Source organism: Phascolarctos cinereus, unplaced genomic scaffold (assembly GCF_003287225.1).
Source record: "Phascolarctos cinereus isolate Bilbo 61053 unplaced genomic scaffold, phaCin_HiC Scaffold_7;HRSCAF=346, whole genome shotgun sequence".
Taxonomy (NCBI): domain Eukaryota; kingdom Metazoa; phylum Chordata; class Mammalia; order Diprotodontia; family Phascolarctidae; genus Phascolarctos; species Phascolarctos cinereus.
The window spans coordinates 71,297,273-71,320,601 of record NW_027556180.1 but is presented as its reverse complement, the minus strand read 5'-3'; the positions used below and the strand labels follow the sequence as shown (position 1 = coordinate 71,320,601).

General features: G+C 36.2%; 1 protein-coding gene across 1 annotated transcript in view; it reads right to left on the bottom strand.

The window, feature by feature from the left end:
* ABCA12 (ATP binding cassette subfamily A member 12) overlaps nt 1-23,329 on the bottom strand; it is a 240,178-nt gene that overhangs the window by 121,970 nt on the left and 94,879 nt on the right. Inside the window, exons 4-8 of the mRNA XM_021002700.2 lie at nt 16,415-16,506; nt 14,237-14,337; nt 10,100-10,285; nt 8,257-8,435; nt 2,401-2,513 (exon numbers count right to left, since the gene is read on the bottom strand). Of these exons, the coding sequence (XP_020858359.1) occupies nt 2,401-2,513; nt 8,257-8,435; nt 10,100-10,285; nt 14,237-14,337; nt 16,415-16,506 (671 nt within the window). The remainder of the gene's footprint in view (nt 1-2,400; nt 2,514-8,256; nt 8,436-10,099; nt 10,286-14,236; nt 14,338-16,414; nt 16,507-23,329) is intronic.

Below are 23,329 nucleotides of genomic sequence, written 5' to 3'. Positions count from 1 at the left end.
GCTGACATTTATACAGCACTTTAAGATTTGCAAAGTTCTTTGCTTGTATATTAGCTTTTATCGCTCTTTCTAGGGTTCCCTCTGGATCTACCACTAGGTTCCCATGTGATGCTAAGAAATTTACTTTGCTTGCATCTATAAAAGAGTAATGGAATTTCTCTTCCTTGTTCAATTGATAAAATGAATAACTAGGAAAAGCGATTTTTTTAACATATGAATATTGGCCCCAACCCTGATGCCAAGAAGGGAATAAATTGACTTTCTGAAGGCAAATTTGATCTCTCATCCCTAAGGGACTATAAAATATATTTGAAGAAATCATGTACTAAATAGATCTTAATATTTGATGGACCTTTATCAAGTTAGAATTTACTTCTTTTTCACTGGTGGGATCAGGCATGTTTAGAAAGAGTATACATAAAAAATCTAGCACAGTAATAACCTTCACTGAACAGGAGAGAGTATGGTTGTGGGGTTTTTTTGTTTTGCTTTTTTTTGTTTTTCTATCTAACCAAAAATGTCACATTTTGTTAGAACGCAGACCTCAATGAGTTATCAAAGTAAACTTTGCACTTAAAAGAACTCCAGCATTCCAAATTGCAAATACCAAAAATCTCATTACCAGTATGACAATTTGAGAACTCAAAAAACCCAAACAATGCCAAAATTACTATGAATTGTCCATTTAGATATCTTAACTAAAATTATTTCTTTGATAGTTTTTGTTCATTTCTGGGTCTATCCAATGATTTCCCTGAAATTTATGAAAGCCCACTATTACAGCAAGGAATGCGGCCTGGTTATTGATTGGATAAGATTATTGCTTGGGGAAAATTGAGTTGTAATATACATATATATGTGTGTATATATACATATATGTGTGTATAAGTATATATATGCATGTGTATATATACATACATTATATATGTATATATCTGTACATATATATAGATATCCTTTTCTGTCTCAGTTAATCATAACGACTACTTATTTCTTTGGCTTCAAAAGCATTTGAAGAGCTTTTGAGACTTTTGTCCTTTGTGAAATTTCGTAACTTTATCACCTCGCTCTGTAATTACAAGGTGTGAGCCTGAAGATAAAAGAGGAAAAAATGGTGGGGAGGGACTTGAAGAAGGTGCCTGAAACTTTAAAATACAAATGGAAAGAACACAAAGAAAAATAATTTATAATAAGTTACTGAACTGACACTGAATATTAGGTCTAGGCTCTGAGCTTGGGTTCTTTTGCTGATGCTTTTCAAGATCATTAAAAGACACATAACACCAAAGTAGCTAAACTATAACACCAGTCCTGCCCACTAGTCATTAATACTATATTCAAACAGAAAGAAAAATTATGCAAAATGAGTAAAACTTTTCACTTTAGACTTTCTGCTGGCTATTTTCCTAATTCCCTTGCCTCCTGCTTTTCATTTGAATAAGATAATAGCTGTGTTCAGGGTTGATAAATAAAAGTAAGCCTATTAGAACCATGGAAGAAGCACTAATAGCACTTTCGTTGTTGTCTGAAGATTAAAAAAAAACAACTACTACATAATATTTCAAAGTGAAAAATTATACCTATGGAAAAAGTCACATGACAAAGAGTGAAATTCCTTCATTTGTTTACATAGTGGAAGTAAATTAGAACAAGAATGTTTGTGAAGCAGGAATTCTTTTAATCAAATTCCAAACTCTCTGTCTCTGTCCCTCTCTGTCTCTCTCTCTCTCTGTCTCTGTCTGTCTGTCTGTCTCTCTGTCAGTAATATATAATGCCGTCCTCCTATAAGAAATATCCACCAATAGAGGGCATGGGTTTTGATTTGTTTTCCTGATGGTGGATCAGCACTGATTCTCCCATCTTTGACTTGGCCCCCTTTAACGCAAAAAGATACATGTTCAGAATGGTGGACAGGGGTTCTTACGTCATTGCTAAATACCAAACTCTACCTATTGATGAGTGTGTGGCGGAGGGAAAGGGGGAAGGGAGCAATAACAAAGATAAGTAGATTTCAGCTGAGTTTAGGCTTCCTTCCCCACACAGAAAAAAGGCTTATGATTGGTTAAGTTAAATGAGAACTACTTTCCTAATTACTTGCAAGACATTTAAGTGTCTTTGCTGAGGTGAAATCGTTGACAGTGACATTGTATATCAAAAAGTACAGAGTCATGTACCAATGATGGTCATTTCCATGTTAAAAACCTAAGCAAGCACCATCTATTTTCCTGACTCATTCTTCATCTCCCACATTCTGAACATTATTTGGGGATAGTCTTTAGTCATACCGTAGACAACACGTAAACCCAATGTTACGTGCTTTTGTTCTTACTTAGTTCAGTCTGGCGCTATTCCTGGGCCATACAACAATGCACTGACCATGGTGGGACTGAAGTGAAATACCTTGGTCTGAAGGGTCCAGAGTGTAGAGCAGATGCTTAACAGACTTCTGGATGGTCTTGAATCCTTCGTTATTCGTGACACGTGGAGAAACCTTCTGCACTACCAACAGAGCACTAACGAGTTGAAAAACAATTAAACCAGATTGTGTTTCAAGGTTTACAGACAGAAACAAAAGGTTACTCAAGTGGAAAATGGCTGGAGAGTAGGAAATTATTCCTATAACATAACAGACAAGAGTCTGCCTTTGTAATTTAATGACTTGTTTGCCTATTCATGCACAAAATCCCAGCATGGTGTTCTCAAGCCCAAGTGGAGCATGACATTCGCAGAAAACCCACAGCCTCAAAGTAGCATTTGTTTTTTAAAAAGGCCAAAAAAATGAAGTAAGTAAAGTTCACGTTAGTTTGACATTCTGCTGCTAAGATTACAAATGAGAGGGCAGGTAAAACTACCTTTTTTCTTAAAAGAAACAAGAAGAGATTGGAAATCACATCCAAGATTTAATAACAGAATCATAGAATCGCAGATTTAGAGCTGAAAGGGACCTCAGAGGTCATCAAGTCCAGCAGTCTTTTGTTCTAAGGTAGGGCCCATGAAAAGAATACTGAGTGTTGAAGTATTTAATGAAGTTTTTTAAATGTTATTTTTTTTTTCAAAATTATTCATCTTTTAGCCAAAGACCTTCTAACTCATCATGGTCAGTGAGAATGTAGACAAAGAATGTTAGGGTAAGAAGGGACTTTTCCCCCCCAGACCTATAATTTCAGATAAGGAAATCCCCTCCACCAAGAATTCTTCTATCTTGATTGGAGCTAAAAATTAAGGGCCTAATTAATTTACAGCACTTACATAAACCTATTTCTGCTTCTGCTAGGACTGAAGACTATTGACCAGAAAAAAGAAAAATTAGCACATTCAGACATTGTGCTTAAGTTTACATTTTCTCTTCCAAAGCAAAGGGTTGCTTAAGAAAGTTCTTTTCTCTTGATGATAGTAATTTGTAAATGAAGATATGTTTGCACATCTACAGGTATGTTTGTATTTTACAAGTAGTGAGTTTTAAGATACTTTTCAAAGAGATAGACATTCAACATTTTCATTTACTGAGAGTGGTAATCAAAACAAAAGGCTTTTATTAAGTGATCACCTTTAGGCAGACAAGCTAAGACTTAAGTTCACACATTTGATGAGTTTTCTAATTCTTCTGTATTGCAGAAACTAACCTATAATTGGTATATCTTTGTGAGATCTGCATATATGCAAATATATGTGGATACTTACATATATTTGCATATATGGACATACTGTCGTGCATATATATATAGATATAGATATAGATATAGATATATGTATAGATACACACACATACCCTGAATATATATACATATATTTATTATATGATGTTCCTGTCTCTGCCACTATGTAGCTGTTTGACCTTGGGCAAATTCTTCAACTTCTTTGAACCTCAATTTATCTGTTAAATGGGGAAAAGAATGCCTTGCCCTCTCTACTTATAGGGTTATTATAAGGATCAGATATAAGAAACCAATCCCTTGGAGAAAATTGCTTTGAAATAGTTTTATAAGTGGTAGAGTTCTATACAAGTATACATCATTATCAATAGTAATGGTAGTGGTAGATATTATTCAGTTAACAAACATATTCATCCCTGTTTCCTAGAAAGAACTGAAGAGCTATTTGGCATCTGAAGGAAGCATTGGACAAACAAGTGGCTCAGATCATGTACAACTCATTTATTTTGAGCAACACCAAGTTTCAATTGCCTTTGAAAAAGGATTTCAAAAGACTTAAAGGAAATACCTACTTGGTAAAACATGTGTATTTAAGTATTTGTTCTAGTAAATGGGAGAAATCATCCACTATAATAGTAAAACAATAGGAAGCAAAGAAATTTGCCCAAAGACATGTGTGACAGCCTTAAATCTCAGAAACAGTCTAAAGTAAAGCATGAACAAGAATGATCTTTGTCCAGGGCTCTGATCTTTGAGTACTTTGGTGGTCACTGGCATTAAAGAATATGATTAAGTAAATTGAGAAAGTATAATTCTAGGCCAAAGTAGCAAAATGCCTATTCTCTGATCCCCATGGTACTATTTAATTACTAGGCTGCTAGGTAATGTAGTAGATAGAGTGCTGGACCTGGAGTTAGGAAGCTTGAGTCAAGATCTGGCCTTAGGCATTAGCAGCTGGGACAAGTCATTTAATTGTCATTTCCTCAACTGTAAAATAGTGATATCAATAGCACCTGACTTCCTTGGTTGTCATAAAAATCAAATGAGATAGTATTTGTAAAAGTATTTGCTACACACTTGACACTTACTAGCTGTGTGACCCTGGGCAAGTCACTTAACCCCATTGCCTAGCCAAAAAAAAAAGGACTTAGTACAATGCCTGGCCAGTAGTAGTCACTATAGAAATGTTTATCCCCCTGTTCAAAGCACAAAAAGAATTCTAAGTGCCTTGAGTTTATCTTATATCATTAAGCAGTTCACCACTGGTTGACAATCCAGAACAGGTTCACTCTATGTGATTTATAATTCAATAGTGAATCTTCAAGTTAGCCTTCTTTCCCACACCAAGTCCTCTCAGTGTTTACTGTTTGGGGGATAAAGTATAATTCCTTTCTCATATTCCAAAGTATGTTGGCAAACCATATGTACAATAATAGAGTCTGGGCTTAACTTTTGATATGTTTTCAAATGAATGGATCTCATATTCAGTGAGAATGTAGTCATGGAATGTCTACATGGACGTTGTCTACAGGAAAGTCCTAGAAAGGACTTCCTCTTCCCCAGTAGTCCTCCCCTCCATTGCATTTGGTGTAGGGAACTCCTAGGTAAGGAAATCCCTCTAACGATAAAAATCAGCACCTGCTCTACAACTTACTGTCTTAGAGCAAGGATTGTCAAACTAGGCCAAGGCTAAAAATGGTTTTTACATATTTAAATAAAGCTTAAAATATAAATAAAGTAATTTTCCAACCTCTGTTTTAGAGGACTGCCTAGGAGGAAGTGAGAGGTTAAATGTCTTATTTAGACAAGTTAGTCTTACTTAGCCAATAAATATCAGACATAAGACTTGATCAAATCTTCCCAACTCTAGGTGGCCTTCATATCATCTAGGACAATCATCTTTACCTTGATCTTTTGGTCCCTAGAGTTTGTTCTCTGAATTCTACCTTAAAATCCAACTTATTGGTCCTGCACTAAGATCTCTGTCCAGCTTTAGCCCACTACCTGCCTGGATGTGAATGCTTTCTTCTCTGAACAAATGAAAGCTAAAAAAAAAAAAAATGCTTCTCTCCCCTCCCCTTCCTTTCCTTCCCTTCCAAATACTTCTCACAATTGATTATATGGGTGATGATGATTTCAAATGTTTTCTCCCATAAACTAATTTTTTCTCCTCTTTATTCAAAGTAGAAATTTCCCTAAAACACCCATAAGAATAATGTAAAGAAATGAAAGGAAGGGAATGGCACACTTTTGCTAATGTATGCCCAGGCTCTGAATTGGCTTTGACCTTCTCTGGCATAGCCTTCCAGTGTTCTCTGTTTTGTTCAATTGTGTCACAACGGCAACATTATTGAAATCTGATTTGGGTGATGTGGGGTTTAGAGTCATTTATCATTGAACAAAACAATCCAGAGGAAATGAGGAAGAGTATTTATGAGGCTCATTTGTGCCTATTACTTGTTCACTAAAGACCAGGACAAGAGCAGTGAGGCCACAAGCTAGGAGATAAATATTGTCAAGCTTGAGGGAAGTTATGGCTCTTTAAGGAACACCTTGCCAGTATAGAAACATTAATTAAAGCAAGTCCAAGTAGAGAAAAAGCTTTACAAATTGGGGACAATTAAGTAGCCACTTAAAGAATGACAGTTGTTTTAGGACCAGATAAGACAATCAAATGATCTTTGTTTTTTATAAGCTTCTGCTATTTCTTTTTCTAAAAATTCTGTCATGTGTTAATATATGGCATCTATAATTATTATCTAGTAATCCATACTGTTATATAATGATAACAAACAACATTTTTCTATCAAATTATTTTTTGAAAAAATATAATACAATGGCTAGCATTTATACAGAGTTTTATGTTTGCAAAGTATATTACAAACATTTTCATTTGATCCTTACAACAACACTGGGAGGTAGTTATTCTCATTCCCATTTCACAGATGTGAAGACTGAAGTAGATAGAATGAATTTGAACTTAGATCTTACTTTTGTCTTTCTGACTCTAGGTTCAATGATCTATCCACTGTGCTGCCTGTTTGCCTCAATATAATACTCTTTTTTGCATGTTTTACTCTATTGAGATAGCACATAGAGCCATTTTTTTGTTTCTCCACATAAAATTCACATAGGAGGGTTTCTTGTTTGTTTGTCTCTTTGTTTTTTCTAGACCTGTGGTTCCATCAGTGTAGGGAAACTCAAGGTGTAAGTTCCCTTCACTAAGGCAGACCAGCAAGTCTTCTGTAACTTAAGATGTTAAAGAATTAGCAGGACCAGGAGTCTGAATGCAGATCAAAGCATCCTATTTGTTTTTTTCTTTCTCATGCTTTTTCCATTTTGTTCTTTTGTATACAACATGACTAATGTGGAAATATGTTTAATATGATTGTACATGTATAGCCTATGTCAGAGTCCTTGCCATCTTGGGGAGGGGGGAAATTTAGAACTCAAAATCTTATAAAAGAGAATGTTGAAAACTAAATATAAATAAATATTTTTTGAAGAGAGAAAAAAATAAATTAAAAAATAAATTTAAGAAATTGGCAGGACCACACAGTGATTAAATCACTTGCCCCCTGGTCACTCACCCAGCATTTGAACCCAGATCTTCTTCACTCAAAAATCTACTATATACTGCCCCAGTGTCTGTCATTCTCTCACACATTCACAACACTGGATATTCATGTGAAATTCTATTTGGCTTTTTATCCTGGAGCATGCGCTCATTTTCTTAGCTTGACCACTTCTTACTTATTTGCATGTCTTGGTGGAGTGGTCTCAAACTCCAATAGAAATGAGGGACCACTAAACTGTACATAAGCATCCTTGGGGGCTGCATATTGACTTAGAAAACCACAAATTAACATTACCTATGTTGTATTGTGTTTTTATTCATTTGTTAAATATTTCTCAATTACATTTTAATCTGGTTTGGAGTGCTGTGGACTGCAGGCTCCCCAAGGGCTCTGTGTGTGATGTCTTTGGCATAGTGGACAGAGAGTAGTCTTGGAGCCTGGACACATGTTGGCTTTGTGTTAAGTTCTCATTTCTCCAGGCTACACTCTTACACTAAAAGTTACAGAGAGAATGCTAACCTGAATTGGTAGAGGGATGTCCCCCTTCCAAGTTTTCCCTATGCCAATGAAATCACAGGTCTGATTCTCCCTATCCCTTACCCATTAAAGAAAGGACGCACTTTCTTCCTATTAATGCATCTGTTTTTTCACACGAAAAGAAAGAAGATTGTACGATAGAAGAGAAACTGACAAAAACAGTTCCGTACCATATTTTTGGGAAGGCAGACTAATTTTGCAAAGGAATGTAAGGACAGTAATTGCATTTCAGATGTTTAAAACTGAACGAACCATGTCATGTACTTGAAAACACCCTGTAAGGAACATTCTGGCACAAGATCTACAGGACACAGCCTAAATCGACCTTCACTCAATTTGCCTCTCATACCTAATGTCTGTGATTACATGGTGTGGAATTGTATGCTTGGCATTTCAATGAACTAAATGCCTTTCAGCGGCCTTCATAGGTGACTTCCTCACTGTGTTTATAAACAAGCTCTTCCCACCTGAGTCTCCTATTCTCTTACCTGTTTGCCTTATGGAGGATATCCAATAATTCCTTTAGTTTTGTATCATCTTGGAACAAATTGGGGACACTTGAGAGAAACTGCCACAATGCAGTTTGGTCCTGTAGTTGCGAAAAGAAGGACAGCACTCTGGCTGACTCTTGGAAGACTATCATTTGTTTGTTGGGGTCATTTGAGATCTGGAGGAAAAAAAAAGAATCACCAAAGGAACAAAGAAGATATTAGGACAGTTTTAATCTTCTTCACTCACTGATTTGGAAAATGTCAAAAATCTAGACTAAAAAAAAAAACAACAACAAAAAACCACTTCTTTCAGAGCTAACTCCATTCTAAAGGGTCTCTCATATCTTAAAGTCCCAACCCTCTAAGATACTTTTACATATAATAGAATTATTTTTTTCCTATATTTGTAGACTTTCACATGCTCGCAGTAGCATGGGATAGACAAAATTGCTTTCTTACAAACGATATTTTATAGGTACATATTTATTATTATTATTATCTCCTGAAAGAATTTAAGCCCCTTGAGAACAGAAGGATTTTGTTTTTTTCTTTGTTTTCTCAGGACCTAGGATAATGCCTAAAATGCACTTAACAAACCCTTATTGATTGGTTGATCATAAACTTTCCTTAAAATAGGGGCTTTCTATTAGGTAGGGAAAATTAGGGCTGGACCGCAGTATATACTGAAAATTATTAAATTGTTGTTAATCTATATCCCTTTAAAATATTTTTTTTAAACTATTTTATTCTACAAAGAATATTAAAATAGATAGTGACTGCTAAGGTCTCTTTGGGATGCATGGAGAAAGGAAATTAATTTCTTGGATATAGGGAAATGGTCTTAAGTATAAAATATCATGTTTAAATACCCAATTTAAGGCTCAGTTTAAGTTCTACCTCCTATATGAGGCTTTTCCTCCTGTTTTTTTCTCCTCCTTCTCCCTTAACTCATTCCCTACTCCCCCAGCCCTTCTGCCCACTCCCAATCACTTTGAATACACTTTTTATTACTTATTTGTGTGCAAGGAACATAAGGTTTTTGAGGGCAGGGACTGTTTTGGTTTCTCTTTGTATACTCAATACCTAGCACCAGGCTTTGTAGATAGTAGGCATGTAATAAATGCTAATTGAATTATATTACTAATATTTCTTTGGGAACCACAGGAGAATCCTCTTGAAGATAATCTTTAAGGGGAACATTGAGCAGTTCCAAGTTGTGATCTATCAGGGAATGTTACAGCTGAAAGGGACATTGGAGATCATCTGGTGGCAGATTCCATTTAACAGATGACCAAACTGAGGATGGTAGAAGTTAAGAAGTGGTAAACCACAGAGTGGTAGAGCCAGGGTCAGAAACCAGCTCTCCTGATTCCCAGTTCAATCCTCTTTCCACTACTTTTGAAATTACTTTTCTTATTAATGCCCCATTTCAGGTGGTTATGTGTTACTATATTATTTATTATTGCTATGCTTTCACATGTTACACATCTTGAGGCATTCCCGTAAAGATTGCAAACACATGTGAACCCTAACACACACAGAAACAAAGCCTTATTTCATTACACATGGGGCAAGTCTGACTTAACAACACTGCAATCTTTTGGATTCAACACTGAAATTATGGTAATTCTTTATAAGGGAGGATGTTGCATAAGATAAGACAATGTAGGAAAACACTGAGCAGACACCTCTACAACAGTAAGGTGTAGACATTATGACAGCAGGGAAATATTCTCGTAAGCATTGCACCACTGGCTCTTTGATTCAGAGTGACTCAATGGCAGAGGCAGGATGAGAAACAGGTGATTCTGACTCTGCTAGTCAAGCCTATGCAACTTACCTGAGACACCTGGTTTCTTAGTTCTTGAATAGATGACTCCAAAAGGGTTATGTTGGAAAGACAAAACTGGTTGAAAATATTTTTCCCTAGAGTGTTCCATGAGAAAGTGTCATCCATTGTATAGGATGGATGGTTCTCACAGATTTCTCTTCTTAGGTTTTCTGAAGTTGAATTTTGCTTTAGCATCTAGAGACAAGGAGACAGCAATAGCAGTCAGTATACAGGACTCAAATGTCAATGTTGTAAGGTTCCGGGAAATGATCTTTACTAAAACTGACCTTGTCTTTAGTAAATGCCAAATTCATGAAACATCACCTAATAATTTCACTTAGAACAATACTTTGAATACAATGAGCACATATATGAAAGAGTGTGTATGAGAGAAAGAAGAGGGGAGAGGAGAGAGAGGGAAGAGAAGAAGAGGAGAGAAAAAAAGAGGGAGAAGGGAGAAGAGGGAAGGGAAAAGGGGGAGAGAATTTGGAGAAATTCATGTTACTAACAAAATACAGGATTTACATAAGCTACATTTAAATAAATTAGTTTTCCTTCTCTGAACTAAATAACCTAAATGTACCATGGAATGAAAAATCTCTGTCAGCAAAAGAAGTTTTTAAGGTATGAAATTTTCTTTCATGCAGGAGGCACACCTACATGTGAGACTGCCCAGGAGACGTCATCTTTGAACTGGACCAAAAAAGGAGGACCCTAAGTATGTGCTCATTTGTGAATTCTAAATTTTGACTTATTCCTCCCTTGCGATGCCTATCTTCAAACTGAGTCATGGATCACAGAATTTTAGGGCCAAAACCAATCTTCATGATTATCTAATCCAACCCTTTCATTTTTCACAGATGAAAATCAGGAGCTTCAAAAACGTTACGTTTAGTGTGGAAAGACCATTGGCATGGCCCTTGGGAGGCTCAGATTCTAGAGCTGTAGGACTGTACTCTCTACCATGAAAGAGCTATGTGACTTTGAACAGTCACTTCACTCCTCTGGGATTCAAAGTCTTCATTTGTAAAATAAGGGATTTTGACTGCAAGAGCTCTTCCAGCTCTAATATTCTAAGATTCCAAGTGACTTGTTCAAGGCCACACAGGTTAAGCTGGCAGAACCAGAAGGAGAAGCAGTCTCCTGACTCCTGGACCAAATCTCTTTCTACTCCCCACTCTTTCCTCATCAGTATGAAAAGCAGGAAGGAGCCTAGGAATTCCTGTGAACCAAATCAAACTGCTTATAATTAACAAATGCTCTCAAGTTAAAAATTTGATAATAGAATCCCAAAGGGTTCTCTTATTGCAAGGGAGTCTCTGATGTGCCACTCTTATCAGCCTTTAAATTGACCACATTCATTATGATCAATTAAACAGCAGGGCATTTGCAGAGGCACATTTTGCTTAACTCCTACAATCCTCAAGAATTTAGTTCCTGAGCTAGATCAACACAAAATTCATGCACGGTCCTTTGTTTCCTCTGCTGGCTCTAAATTTCATGGGAAAAGTCAGAATAACAGTCCAGTGTGAACGGTGCATTTTCCACACTTCCATGTATTGACATTTACTTCATACAAATATCCAAGAACAATCCTAGGATTATTCATCTGATCATTCCTGGAAGGACAACAAAAACAATAAAGGAGGAAGGGGAGAAGAGGAGAAGTCAAGATGGTTTGCAAAGGGACTAATTTGGCATCCTGTTTCCTTTACACCTTGCTTTAATGTTCACCACATACAGTGTAGCAGAAAGACAACTGATCTTGGTCTTAAGATAGACCCATTCAAATTTCACCTCTAATACTGACTAGCTGTGTGACCATGAACAGTTGACTCAATCTCTTAGAGGCTCAATTTCCTCATCTGCAAATGGGACTAATAATAACTACATTGCCTACTTCACAGATAGGTTAGTGTGAGAATTCATTGAGATAATTTATGAAAAAGCCTTTACAAACCTGAATATACCACATAAATATCCACTTTATTATGAATTCTTTTATTGGAATTACTGATTTCTTTATTCCCTGGGCACTACTAGACAAATTCCAAACATATCCTCTCATGCAAATAAAGAAAATCTTGGAATTTCATCACTATTGAATAGTCTTATTGTGGGATCTCAGTCAATTAATAAATGATTATTAAGTACCTACTCCATGCCAGGCACCGTGTTAAACATTGAGAATACAAAAAAGAGGCAAAAGACAGCCCTGCCCTCAAGGAACTCACAATATAATAGTGGAGACAACAAACATATGTACAAAATCTTGTACAAATACACAAGACATATTTCGAGATCTGACTAAAATGCTTCCTGAAAACCAACATAGCAGAGGGTAAAAATGAGACAACATCATTTTCTCTTGGCTTACACATTGATCTTGAAGTGACTTGAGACCAGAATGGAGTTGCCATTTTAGGATGATTCCAGGACAGATTGGATACTTCAGAGTGTGCCTGGATTCATACCCAGATCTCTAGAGACAGGACTGGACTAAATTACAACAGTCACCTCACTTTACAGCGATCAGCACTAACAAGGGTATTTTGTTCTATGGCGGCTTCGGTTGGAGTGGCAGTGGCACAAGGAATGTCATGCTTATTTTGTCTTTTAATACTTCATTTATGTATGAGCACATGTATTTAATAATAATAATATACATTTATTTAGTGCTTTAAGAATCGTAAATATGTCTTACATATATCATCTCATTTGGGCCTTACTACAACCTAATATTATTATCTCCATTCTACAGATAAGGAAATTGAGTCTCAGAGTGATAAAAAGTGGTACAGTGGAAACAGCTATGTGACCCTGGAAAAGTCACTTACTATCTCTGGGTGTCAGTTTCCCCATCTGTATTATGAGGGGGTTGGACTTCATGGCCTCTAAGGGTCACTTTCAGTTCTAAATCTATGTCCTAAATGGCTTGTCCATGACTACACAGATAGTTAGGGTCAAAGGTAAGATTTGAATCCAGATATGCCTGACTCTAAATGTAGGATTGCCCTGACTGTGCCACACTGCCTCAGTTACAACCCAGTTATTAAATGCATTTCCTCTTATCAAATTAGCATTAAATTTTTTATACATCTGGACCTTGTAGCAAAAATGTCATAGAGCTAATTGTACTTTCAATTATACGTGTACAGTTTGAATAGCACTTTTATTTAAAAAAGACAAAAACAGAACATTTGTTTTTGGTCCTGATAGAAGGTTTCCTTATTTTTGAATGCCCAAAGCTGGTATTTTCTTTATTTCTGAAGTCCCCAAAGTTGCATCTATCATCTTGCGGCTTGGGAAACTTAAAAGTGAGCAGATGGACGTGAACGATTAGCAGTAGAAATTCTGCAGGTAAGATTTCCAGAAGATGTTATTAAGGATAGAACAGTTCCCTCTTTGGGGAAAGATTTGCAGCAGGAATCTGCCACTCTCATTTTTCCAGAGGCAATAGTGTAGATGAATCAGCAGGTTTGGTGTGCTATTTTAGCCTAGTTTTCTTTTCTTTCCCTCTTTAAGGAATTAAAGGATCATGTCTTTACCAAGAGGGACTCAAAAATGAACAAGCAAAAAAGGGACATATACAGGAGACTCACAGGAGTCTGGAATTCTCCAAATTCAGTTTCTTATATGGGAACATCCCATGAAAATACCATCCTGGTCACTGGCTCCAGAATGGAAGGATGCTAGACACTTTAAGGACCACGTTCTCTGAAAAAATCAGAGGTTATAGTCATGTATTTGTTATGAAAAAGTTTGCAGAGCTGTGTTAGCATCTGCTTTTTTACAAAATTGACTTTCTAGGACTTTAATAGAAAAATGTACTGAAGGAGTTGGACTTTTACTCAGGAGAAATGGTACTGAATTATAGCCATAAATTGTGACGACTGACATTTAGAGAACATTTTAAGGTTTTCTGAGACCTTTGCATTCACTATCTCATTTGAGACTCACAACAACCCCCTAAAGTAGGTGACTTTTCATTTTTACCTTGACCTTGCATTAAGCTTTAAGTAATGATGGAAAGTTTTTAGAACTTCATATAGAAATAGTCATCCCAAAGTCCTATATGGGATACCTCATTGAACCCCACATCTATTCTCTATAGTATATTCATTATGGTGTGCATACCAAAGTTACCTTTTCCAAATCTAGAATCCTTGTAAGCACCTGACTGCTGTTGAATGTAGAGATGGAATCTGTTACAGTGCTTTCTAAATCAGGTCTTGAGCTGGAAAAGACTAAAAATGATGATAGAGTTAGCATGTCAAGTAAAAACAACTAAAGGATGGTTATTAGCCCATTAGGGATCATGAGCACCTTCCTATGCCACAGCTTTCCAAGTCAATGCCTGATACATATCTGTCTTAGAAATTTCATCCTGGCTCAAAAAACAGCAATGACTGTAAGTTTCTGGTTGTTTCCCCCAACTCCCAAGCAATCTTTAAGATATTTTGATTCTAGGTTAAGTCCTTACACCTCATTACTGCTATTTTGCCTAAGGAAGCCATATCTATGGCTTCCTTAAAATTTCTAGGTGGCACAGTGGATAGAATGCTGGACCTGGACTTGGGAAGCCCCTAGCTCAAACCCAGTTTCAGACACTTACCTCACTGTGTGGGCAAGTCACTTATCCTTTACTGCTTCAGTTTCCTCATCTGTACAATGGGCATAAATACTAGCAACTACCTCCAGTTTGTTGTGAGAATAACATGAAATAACATTTGTAAAATACTATGTAAATGCTAGCTATCATTATAATTATTATTACTGTTCATTTATTCATCATTTCAGACATCTGTTTCAAGGACCTGCCAATATACATGAAATGACGATGATTTTCTTTGTAAATATTCAATGAGGAGAAAAACATAAAAAACACAAATTCTATCTTTCCCAAAATGACCCATCATATTTATTTCAGTTCAAAATCAAAGGTTGGCATCATCATCCCAGAATTCAATGCTCTCCTTCCATTAAGTAACATTCAAAGGAACTCCATGAAGCATGATTTCCACTGTGATACCCATCCCTAGCTTTGTAGAATCCACTAGTGGGACAGCCTTCATATCTTTATTATGTATATTCATCAAGTTAGCCTATTCTACAAACTAAAGGCCTGAGAAATCTCATTTTTACCACAAAAATACTGTCTGTATTAAAAAAATGATGTTCTAAGCCATTAATAGAGTATGTGTTTTGAGGGTTTCTTTTTTCTTTTTTTTTTTTTTAATGTTACTCCAATACTGGTAGGGAATTGATGGATTGATATCTCTTGTCTGATACCCCCCTCATAACCAAGGTCACGCACTGATGAGATGAGAGGTGTTGTTTGTGGCCATGGAGAAGAGCCCCGATAGTCAACCCCAATGGCTCACGTAACCCTAGCTTCCTCACATCTGTGTTTCAACAAAGAAAGCTAAGCAAACAACCACAGATGAATATCTGTGTCTGTGTGTTCACTACAGACTAACCTTGACCCCACTACATGAAAACAAGGCTTCCCTCATTCAAAAGGCGGAATGACATAGTAAATAGAGTATGGAGCTGGGCAACAAGAATCATAGCATCTGACAGTTGGAAGGGGCTAATACATGACACCCAACCAGAGGTCATACAGCCTTGGTTTGAATAGAAAAGATTTGGGTTCAAAATGACCTCTGTTACACATTAACTATGTTGCCCTAGGCAAGACACTTAGCCTTTTTGTATCATAAACAATCCCCTAGATCAATGGAGGGTTCTTTATGTTGACAAAAATCACAAATCCTTCCATTCATTAATACATTTATTTGTTTATCTCTACCAACATTGCAGTGAAATCATTCAATACCATTATATCTCAACCATTCAAATACCGCCATTTCTCAATGACAATAGAAAAAAAGCCTGCAATCATAACTATATTCTCAATTTATGGGATTCTAGAGTAGACAACCAGTGAAGACAATCTTGAGCAACTTTGACAGGTAGGATGACATTTCTGATCGTTATGTTTGCAACTATACTCCTATCTCTTAATTTGTTGAGAGTTCCTCCTTGCCACTAGGACAAGGCACAATCCTTAATCTTATATGGTCAAGAGCAATGTGATGGTTGCCCGTGTAATTATTAAGGACTCTGCCAAATGAAGGAGGCCTTGATATCTATGTATTATCAAGAGCTTAATGTAAAAAGCACTGCCTCCCCCAGGCAACCATAAGGAATGTTTCAGTCTCTTAGGGATACCCTTCTGGGCATTCCATTTCAGTTTGGAAAGTTTAGACTATAGAATAGACTTTCAAAAGATTAGACCTTCACCTGAACAGAATAGCTTACCCAGTGATGTATTCCTTCTTTCTGGAAATTCAGCACTCCGAGGTGATGAATTACTGTCCTTTCCCAGGCTGGATGACTTTCTCTGAATTTCACTAGAGAGGAATAAGAAAGAATCCTGTAACTTCACACACACTAATTTACCACTGAAGTTCCAGCAATGTATCATATAGCAGATTTCAGGGATGTAATACCACTTTTCCCTCCTCCCTCCCTTAATCTACTCTCCAGAATTTTAACGGATGAACACACCAAGATTTACATGACCAATGTAAAATTTAGTGCAAGGTGAACTTTTACTCATGTGAAATGGTCCAGAAGATAGTTAAGGAAAGTTATTTTTACTTTAACCTTGTATTAAGCTCTCAAAACAAGATGAAAGGTTTTATAATGAAATATGAAAGCATATATGATAATCCATTCTTTTACTGGAGACTAGACAAAAAATATGATTTGAGGGCAGAGAAGGGTACATGAAACCTGTTTATTTCTTAACATGAAAGGAAAAATGTCTTTCCATGTAAAGACATTTGAAAGGAGATTTGAATATGGCATAAGATGAATCATTTCTATCACACATCCAGATAAATGCTAAGACATTTCTTGCAAGTAAGACAAGGTAGCATGTTAGTACATTTAGTAAATTCATTTCATATAAATAGCTTTTCAATTTCTGTAAGACAGTTAAGTGCCCAAACAGGGTTACTCTGCTACAGGGAACCAGAATAGGACTTCTTCAGATCAAGCTTTGGGAGAGGATCATCAGATTATAGAGGAGTTGGAAGGGGATCTCAGAGTTGGACCATCTGATCCAACCTTCTCATTTTATAGATGAGGAAACTGACTTGTTCAAGATCACACAGGTAATCAGCCTCAGAGGCAGGATTTGAACCAAGGAACACTGTCTTTAGAGTCACTGCTGTCTCCATTGAACAAATTGTTGCATCTTTCTAGAAACCAACGTTTACATAAATATGAGAACCTGGAGAAAATGATCATTTTGGAGAAAAGAGAAAAATGTATGTATTAAGGAGTGATGGGATGATGGGACCTGAACCCCTAAATGGAAAAGACCATGTCTTTGAAAGCAGCTCAGTCCCCAGCAACTCCAAACTGCATCAGGAGAATGTAGACTTTACCTCTGTATTTGGACAAATATTATGCACGCACGCGCGCATGTGTGTGTGTGTGTGTGTGTGTGTGTGTGTGTGTGTGTGTGTGTATGAAGGTTTCTGGTCCATGTTTAATAAAGGAGCTTAGCTAAGGTACATAGAGATTCCATGTCAATAGTGGGGAGGAAAATATCCTTTAACTATTCTTGCTATATTTGACTTAATCTTCGAAAATCAGACCAGAATTTTCATACCAGACTCTCAGGTGTTTTCTAATTTAGATGGTTTCTTCTTGAAATTTGGATCATTTCCTTTCTTTCTGTGCCCACTTCTAAAATGGTGAAGAGAAAGTAACATTTGTTTGCCTTCCTTAATGTTTTTCCTGTCTCTTCCTATAAAGTGTGCTAGGTGCAGCAAAAGTCCTGCATTCATTCATAAAGTCTATGTGAATTATTCATGACTAGATACTGTTCCCTTAAGTCCTTTCTCATTCCTTCTGCTGACTGTTTGGGACAGGAAAACTAGGCAAGATTAAAATAAGAACTGACCTAAACCCTTTTCCTTTTCTCAAGTTGAAGTTTTTGAAAGTTTGAGAAACCTGAGTTCACTTGGCTATCTGTTTTCTCAGTGCTTTTCAGTCTGGATTATTGCAAGAAAGACTCGGAAACCATAAAAATTTAAATCTTAAAAACAGCTGTTCTCATGAGATTTTCCCAACCCAAGTTCCTCGAGAGTAGGAATTGTTGCATTCTTTGTATTTCTAGCACCAGTGCCTGGCACATAGTAGGCAATGAATAAATGCTTGTTGATTGATTGATTGATTAAATAGAATTTAAAAACCCAATAAGAATGACACAGGCTGAGATGAGAAAAAGGGGGGTGAGAAAGAAAGAAATAGAAACTGAGTGATAAATGGAATGGGGAGAGGGGAGTAAGAATATGGAAAAGAAATCATCATAAGGGACCAAGAAAGCTAAGGAAAACACACAAGTTTAGGAAAGACCTTAAGATGCCATTTAGTATATCTTTTTACTTCCAGATGGAACTTAATTAAGCCATCTCAGAGGGGAAAAACAACTCTATTCTCTTCTTCAGAATCTACAGGGTAGGGAGACAGATGTCCTTGGAGATGAAAAGTGGGACTTTATTCAATATATATATATGTGTGTGTGTGTGTGTGTGTGTGTGTATACACCATACACATATCTATACACATACATACATATATTTCCTCAGAGAATATATGTATAAATATATATATGTGTGTATATATATATATATATACACATATATATATATATATATATATATATATATATATATACTCATCAAAAGGCATTTCCAAAGCACCTTTTAGAGCACCCTTTTTCCCTTTTTATCCACAACACTTCCCCTCTTTTCTCCTCACCACCCCTCCCAATCTCTTCTCCCTCTTCCAACACTCCTTTATTTGTTCCTTACCCTATTAAAATATGAGTTACTTTAGGGCAGTGATTGTCTAGCTTGCATTTCCATTCACAGTACTCAGCACAGTTCCTCCCAAATGGTACATGTTTAGTCTCTCTCTCTCTCTCTCTCTCTCTCTCTCTCTCTCTCTCTCTCTCTCTCTCTCTCTCTCTCTCTCTTTCTCTCTGTCTCCCTCCCTCTCCATCTCCTTTTTCTCTTTTTTTCTCTTCTATCTATCTATCTATCTATCTATCTATCTATCTATCTATCTATCTATCTATCTATCTATGTATCTATGTATCTATCCGTTCCCCCACTTTTCAGTACATTCTAATTCCACGGATGCAGGGATCTGCTGTTGCTTCTTGGCTATACTGCCTCCCCTATCATGTTCCACTTCCAGATATATCTCTTCTCCTTCCCTCTAATCTCCTACTCACCCCCATCAAAATTTACATCTTCTCTGCCACAACTTTTCCAAGTTTTGCTAGCCAATTCGCAATTAATTTTATAAATTTATTTAGCTAAGGTGTTAACTTAGCTAAAATACAATATACTTTCATGGATCAGTGATAGGATGTGAATACTTTCTCTATAGTGCATTCATGTTTTCTCACCTTGTTTGATTTTGTACCTGTCCTTCCATAAATCTGTCTATCTAATACACTGGAGACCTTCTTTTAGATCTTAATAGGGCAGAGAAACTTGCATCATCCTAGGTTTACTATGTTATCCTTTACTGTCACTGTATAACTAGCCCACCTCCTTTTCTTGTCTTGCATGTCCTTGATATCTTTTAGGTCCCTTTTTTTTTTTTTGTACACAAGTGCAATTGATAAAACTGCCTACTTACACCAACCCATAGACTTCCCTTTTAGTGCCTCATGATTTTGATTCATAAGAAATCATGGTCTTCCATGATTTATAGACTCATAACATCACCAGGAGAATATTGGTGTTTAAACGATGAGATTACATACAAGGAAGCAACTTGGGATCATGGACAATACTGAATAATTTTCCATATACAAACCAGCCTATTCTATTCAATTCTTAGCCAGCTCATTGCCCATCTTGCATAAGATATATGTGCTTATCTGTAAACTCAAAGGACTGCCTATTTGCTTATATATCATGCCATGATCTTGCATCCAATTTTTTCCCCTTGTAGATTGCTGCATCAATCACTTCTAAGTGGATAAGGATGTCTCATTAAGAAAGCCCTAACATTAGAATTAGAATGAAGAGATTTATCATGATGTCAAATGAAAATAGGAATATATTTGGAAAACCTCCCCATTCAAAAGGAATCCTTCTTCCATTTGGATCCTGTATATGATATTGTCCATAACAGGGTCTAGGAGACCCCTGGCAAGCATATATTTTGTGCCTCAATTTATTTTGACAATCAAATGATCATTAAACAAAGCTGTCTTTGAAGGTTGGGTTTGTCAAGGAATCTTTTATGATTTTAATACATGTAGGGAATATATTTTGTCTTAGAAGAGCCTTAAAGGCTACATTTTTTTCTAAAAACTCAACTTTTTTGTAATAAAAAATAGATAACATAAATATATAAGATGAAAAGCCATTCAGCTATAGATCATTAGGTCAACATGAACAATCAGTTCTCAAAAATAAAAGAAAATTGTCAACAATCATGAAAAAACACTCTGAATCATTAGTAATTAGAGAAATGAAAATTAAAACAATGATGAGAATTTATATTACTCAGTAAAAGTAATACAAGATGGAAATCATCAATATTGGAGGAAAAATCAATCCACTGATACACTTTTGGTAGAGTTGTCAAGTCATTCAATCACTTTTTGGGAAAAAAAAAACAAACCCCCCCCCTTTGAATGATGTAGGAAAATTGACGAAACTATTCAGATCCTTTTAACCAGAGAGTCTACTGCTCAATATATATTCCCCAATGAGTTCAAAATTAGAGAGCAAAAGATCCTGTATGTATAAAAAAATTTATAGTAGTATTTTTATGGCATCAAAGAAGTTGAAACAATGACAATTCCCATCTACTGATGAATTGCTAAGTAAATTTAGGTATGTGAAGTTAATGGAATATTATTGTACCTTAAGAAACTATATATGTACCAACAAATGAAACTATATAAGTGAGAAGTTCAGAGAAACATGGAAAAATTTGTGTGAACTGATGGAGAGTAAAGTGGTCAGTACCAGGAAAATAATATACACAATAACTATGACAATATAAGCTAGGGGCAGTTAGGTGGCACAGTGAATAGAATGCTGGGCCTGGAGTTAGGAAGACTCATCTTTCTGAGTTTGAATGTGACCTCACTAGCTGTGTGACTCTGGGCAAGTCACTTAACCTTGTTTGCCTCATTCTCTCATCTGTAAAATGAGCTGGAGAATGAAGTAGCAAACCATTCTAGTACTTTGCCAAGAAAAACCCAAATAGGGTTATGAAAACATGACTGAAACAACTGAATAACAATATAACCATGTAAATAAAAAGAACAATAAAAGTAATCCAAATCCTAAGTAATTAGAGTATTCAGTCTTGGGACATCCTTCCCAGATGACTGCCTGGATCAGAGGTGATTAGAACTGACCAGCTCCTACACATTCCAGCAAAACCCTTCAGTTTGCAACAGGCTGAATAATGGCTTAAAAAGATATATAATGAAAAATTATGACTCTGAACCTCAAAGAAAGGAGGAGAGGGAGTTAACCTCAGTAGTTGGAAGTTAATACAGAGCTCAAGGAAGCCAGAGTGAGACAAAGCTGAACCAAGCTCTCTAACATCATCAATGCATCAATGGCAGAGCATGCCATAGAATAATGCTTCTGTTCAGGAACTGGATAATTGGAGAGATGAGTAAGTCAAAGAAAATACCTACAAGGAACCAAAAATGATGGCTAATTGACAAATCTCCTAGGAACAAAAAGTGAATGCAATTGTAAGCAGAGACTCAAAGGGGAAATAGATCTAAATATCTCAAAAAAATGAAGAGAAATGAAATTGAAAATGTTAAATGAAATAAAAGCTCTAAAAAGAAAAAAAAATTTGAAGGAATTTAAGTAGCTAAAAAGTGGTAGGTACACTTTTCCTAAGAAAAGGATTTTCCAAAAAACTAGAACAGAAAGAAAAATTGATGACTTAATGAGACATCAAGAAATATTAGAATGATACCCAGTCTTGGACTCAGAAGAGACCTGAATGAATGTCTCTGGAGGGAGAAATTATGAATATGGAATGCTGCATACACTATCTGAAGAGCTTGCTATGAGTTAGTTTTATCTAGCTCATTCTCTTTTTCCTTCCTTCTTTCCTGCCTTCTTTCTTTCCTGTTTTCCCTTCCCTTTCTTTTCTTGCTTGCTTTCTTTCTTTCTTTCTTTTTCTTTCTTTCTTTCTTTCTTTCTTTCTTTCTTCCTTCCTTCCTTCCTTCCTTCCTTCCTTCCTTTCTTCCTTCCTTCCTTCCTTCCTTCCTTCCTTCCTTCTTTCCTTCCTTCCTTTCTTTCTTTCTTTCTTTCTTTCTTTCTTTCTTTCTTTCTTTCTTTCTTTCTTTCTTTCTTTCTTTCTTTCTTTCTTTCTTTCTTTCTTTCTTTCTTTCTTTCTTCAAAGAAAAGTTCCCTAGAATGATTGGGATCAGCAGAGGGGCACATCTGGAAATAACTGTGTTGTAAAAATGAAATGTTAAAAAGAAATTTTCAAATGAAACAAGAGACACAGCCATATTTTTCATTTTGTAAACTCTTTTATCAATTGTCTAATTGTGAAAATGTGTTTTATTATGGAAAATCATCTACAAAATCCTGCCTCTTCCCTTTACATCAAGGACATTTTCATCAAAGATACCTTCAATGTATGTCTAATCTCTTCTCACAGAGATTTGATAGAAATGTAAAAATAGGCACATGGGTTAGGAATTGCCAAAGTGCTTTCAGTAACTTTGGGGTGGGGGGGGAGCAGGACAAAAATACTGAGATATCTTGCAAATATATCCATATGCTGCTATTTCTTTTTTGATGTCTTTTATGTATGTGTTTGAATTTAATTCAATTCAATAAATGTTTACAGCATACCTACTATGTGCCAGGGACTGTGTTAAGTGCTAATACTAAGTGCTAAGAAAAAAAATGAAACAACCCCAGCCCTCAAAGCAGGGGTAGGGAGTGGCAAATACAACATTAAATACAAGATAATTTGATGAAGGAGTGAACATTAACAACTTGGGTATTTGGGGTTCAGGAGGGAACCCCTGAGTTGAATCCTGACTAAAGATGAAGATGGCGAGAGGCAAAGGTGAGGAGGGAGTATATCCTAGGCAGGGGAAATAATAACCTGTGTGGAGGCAAAGAGACACAAGATTGA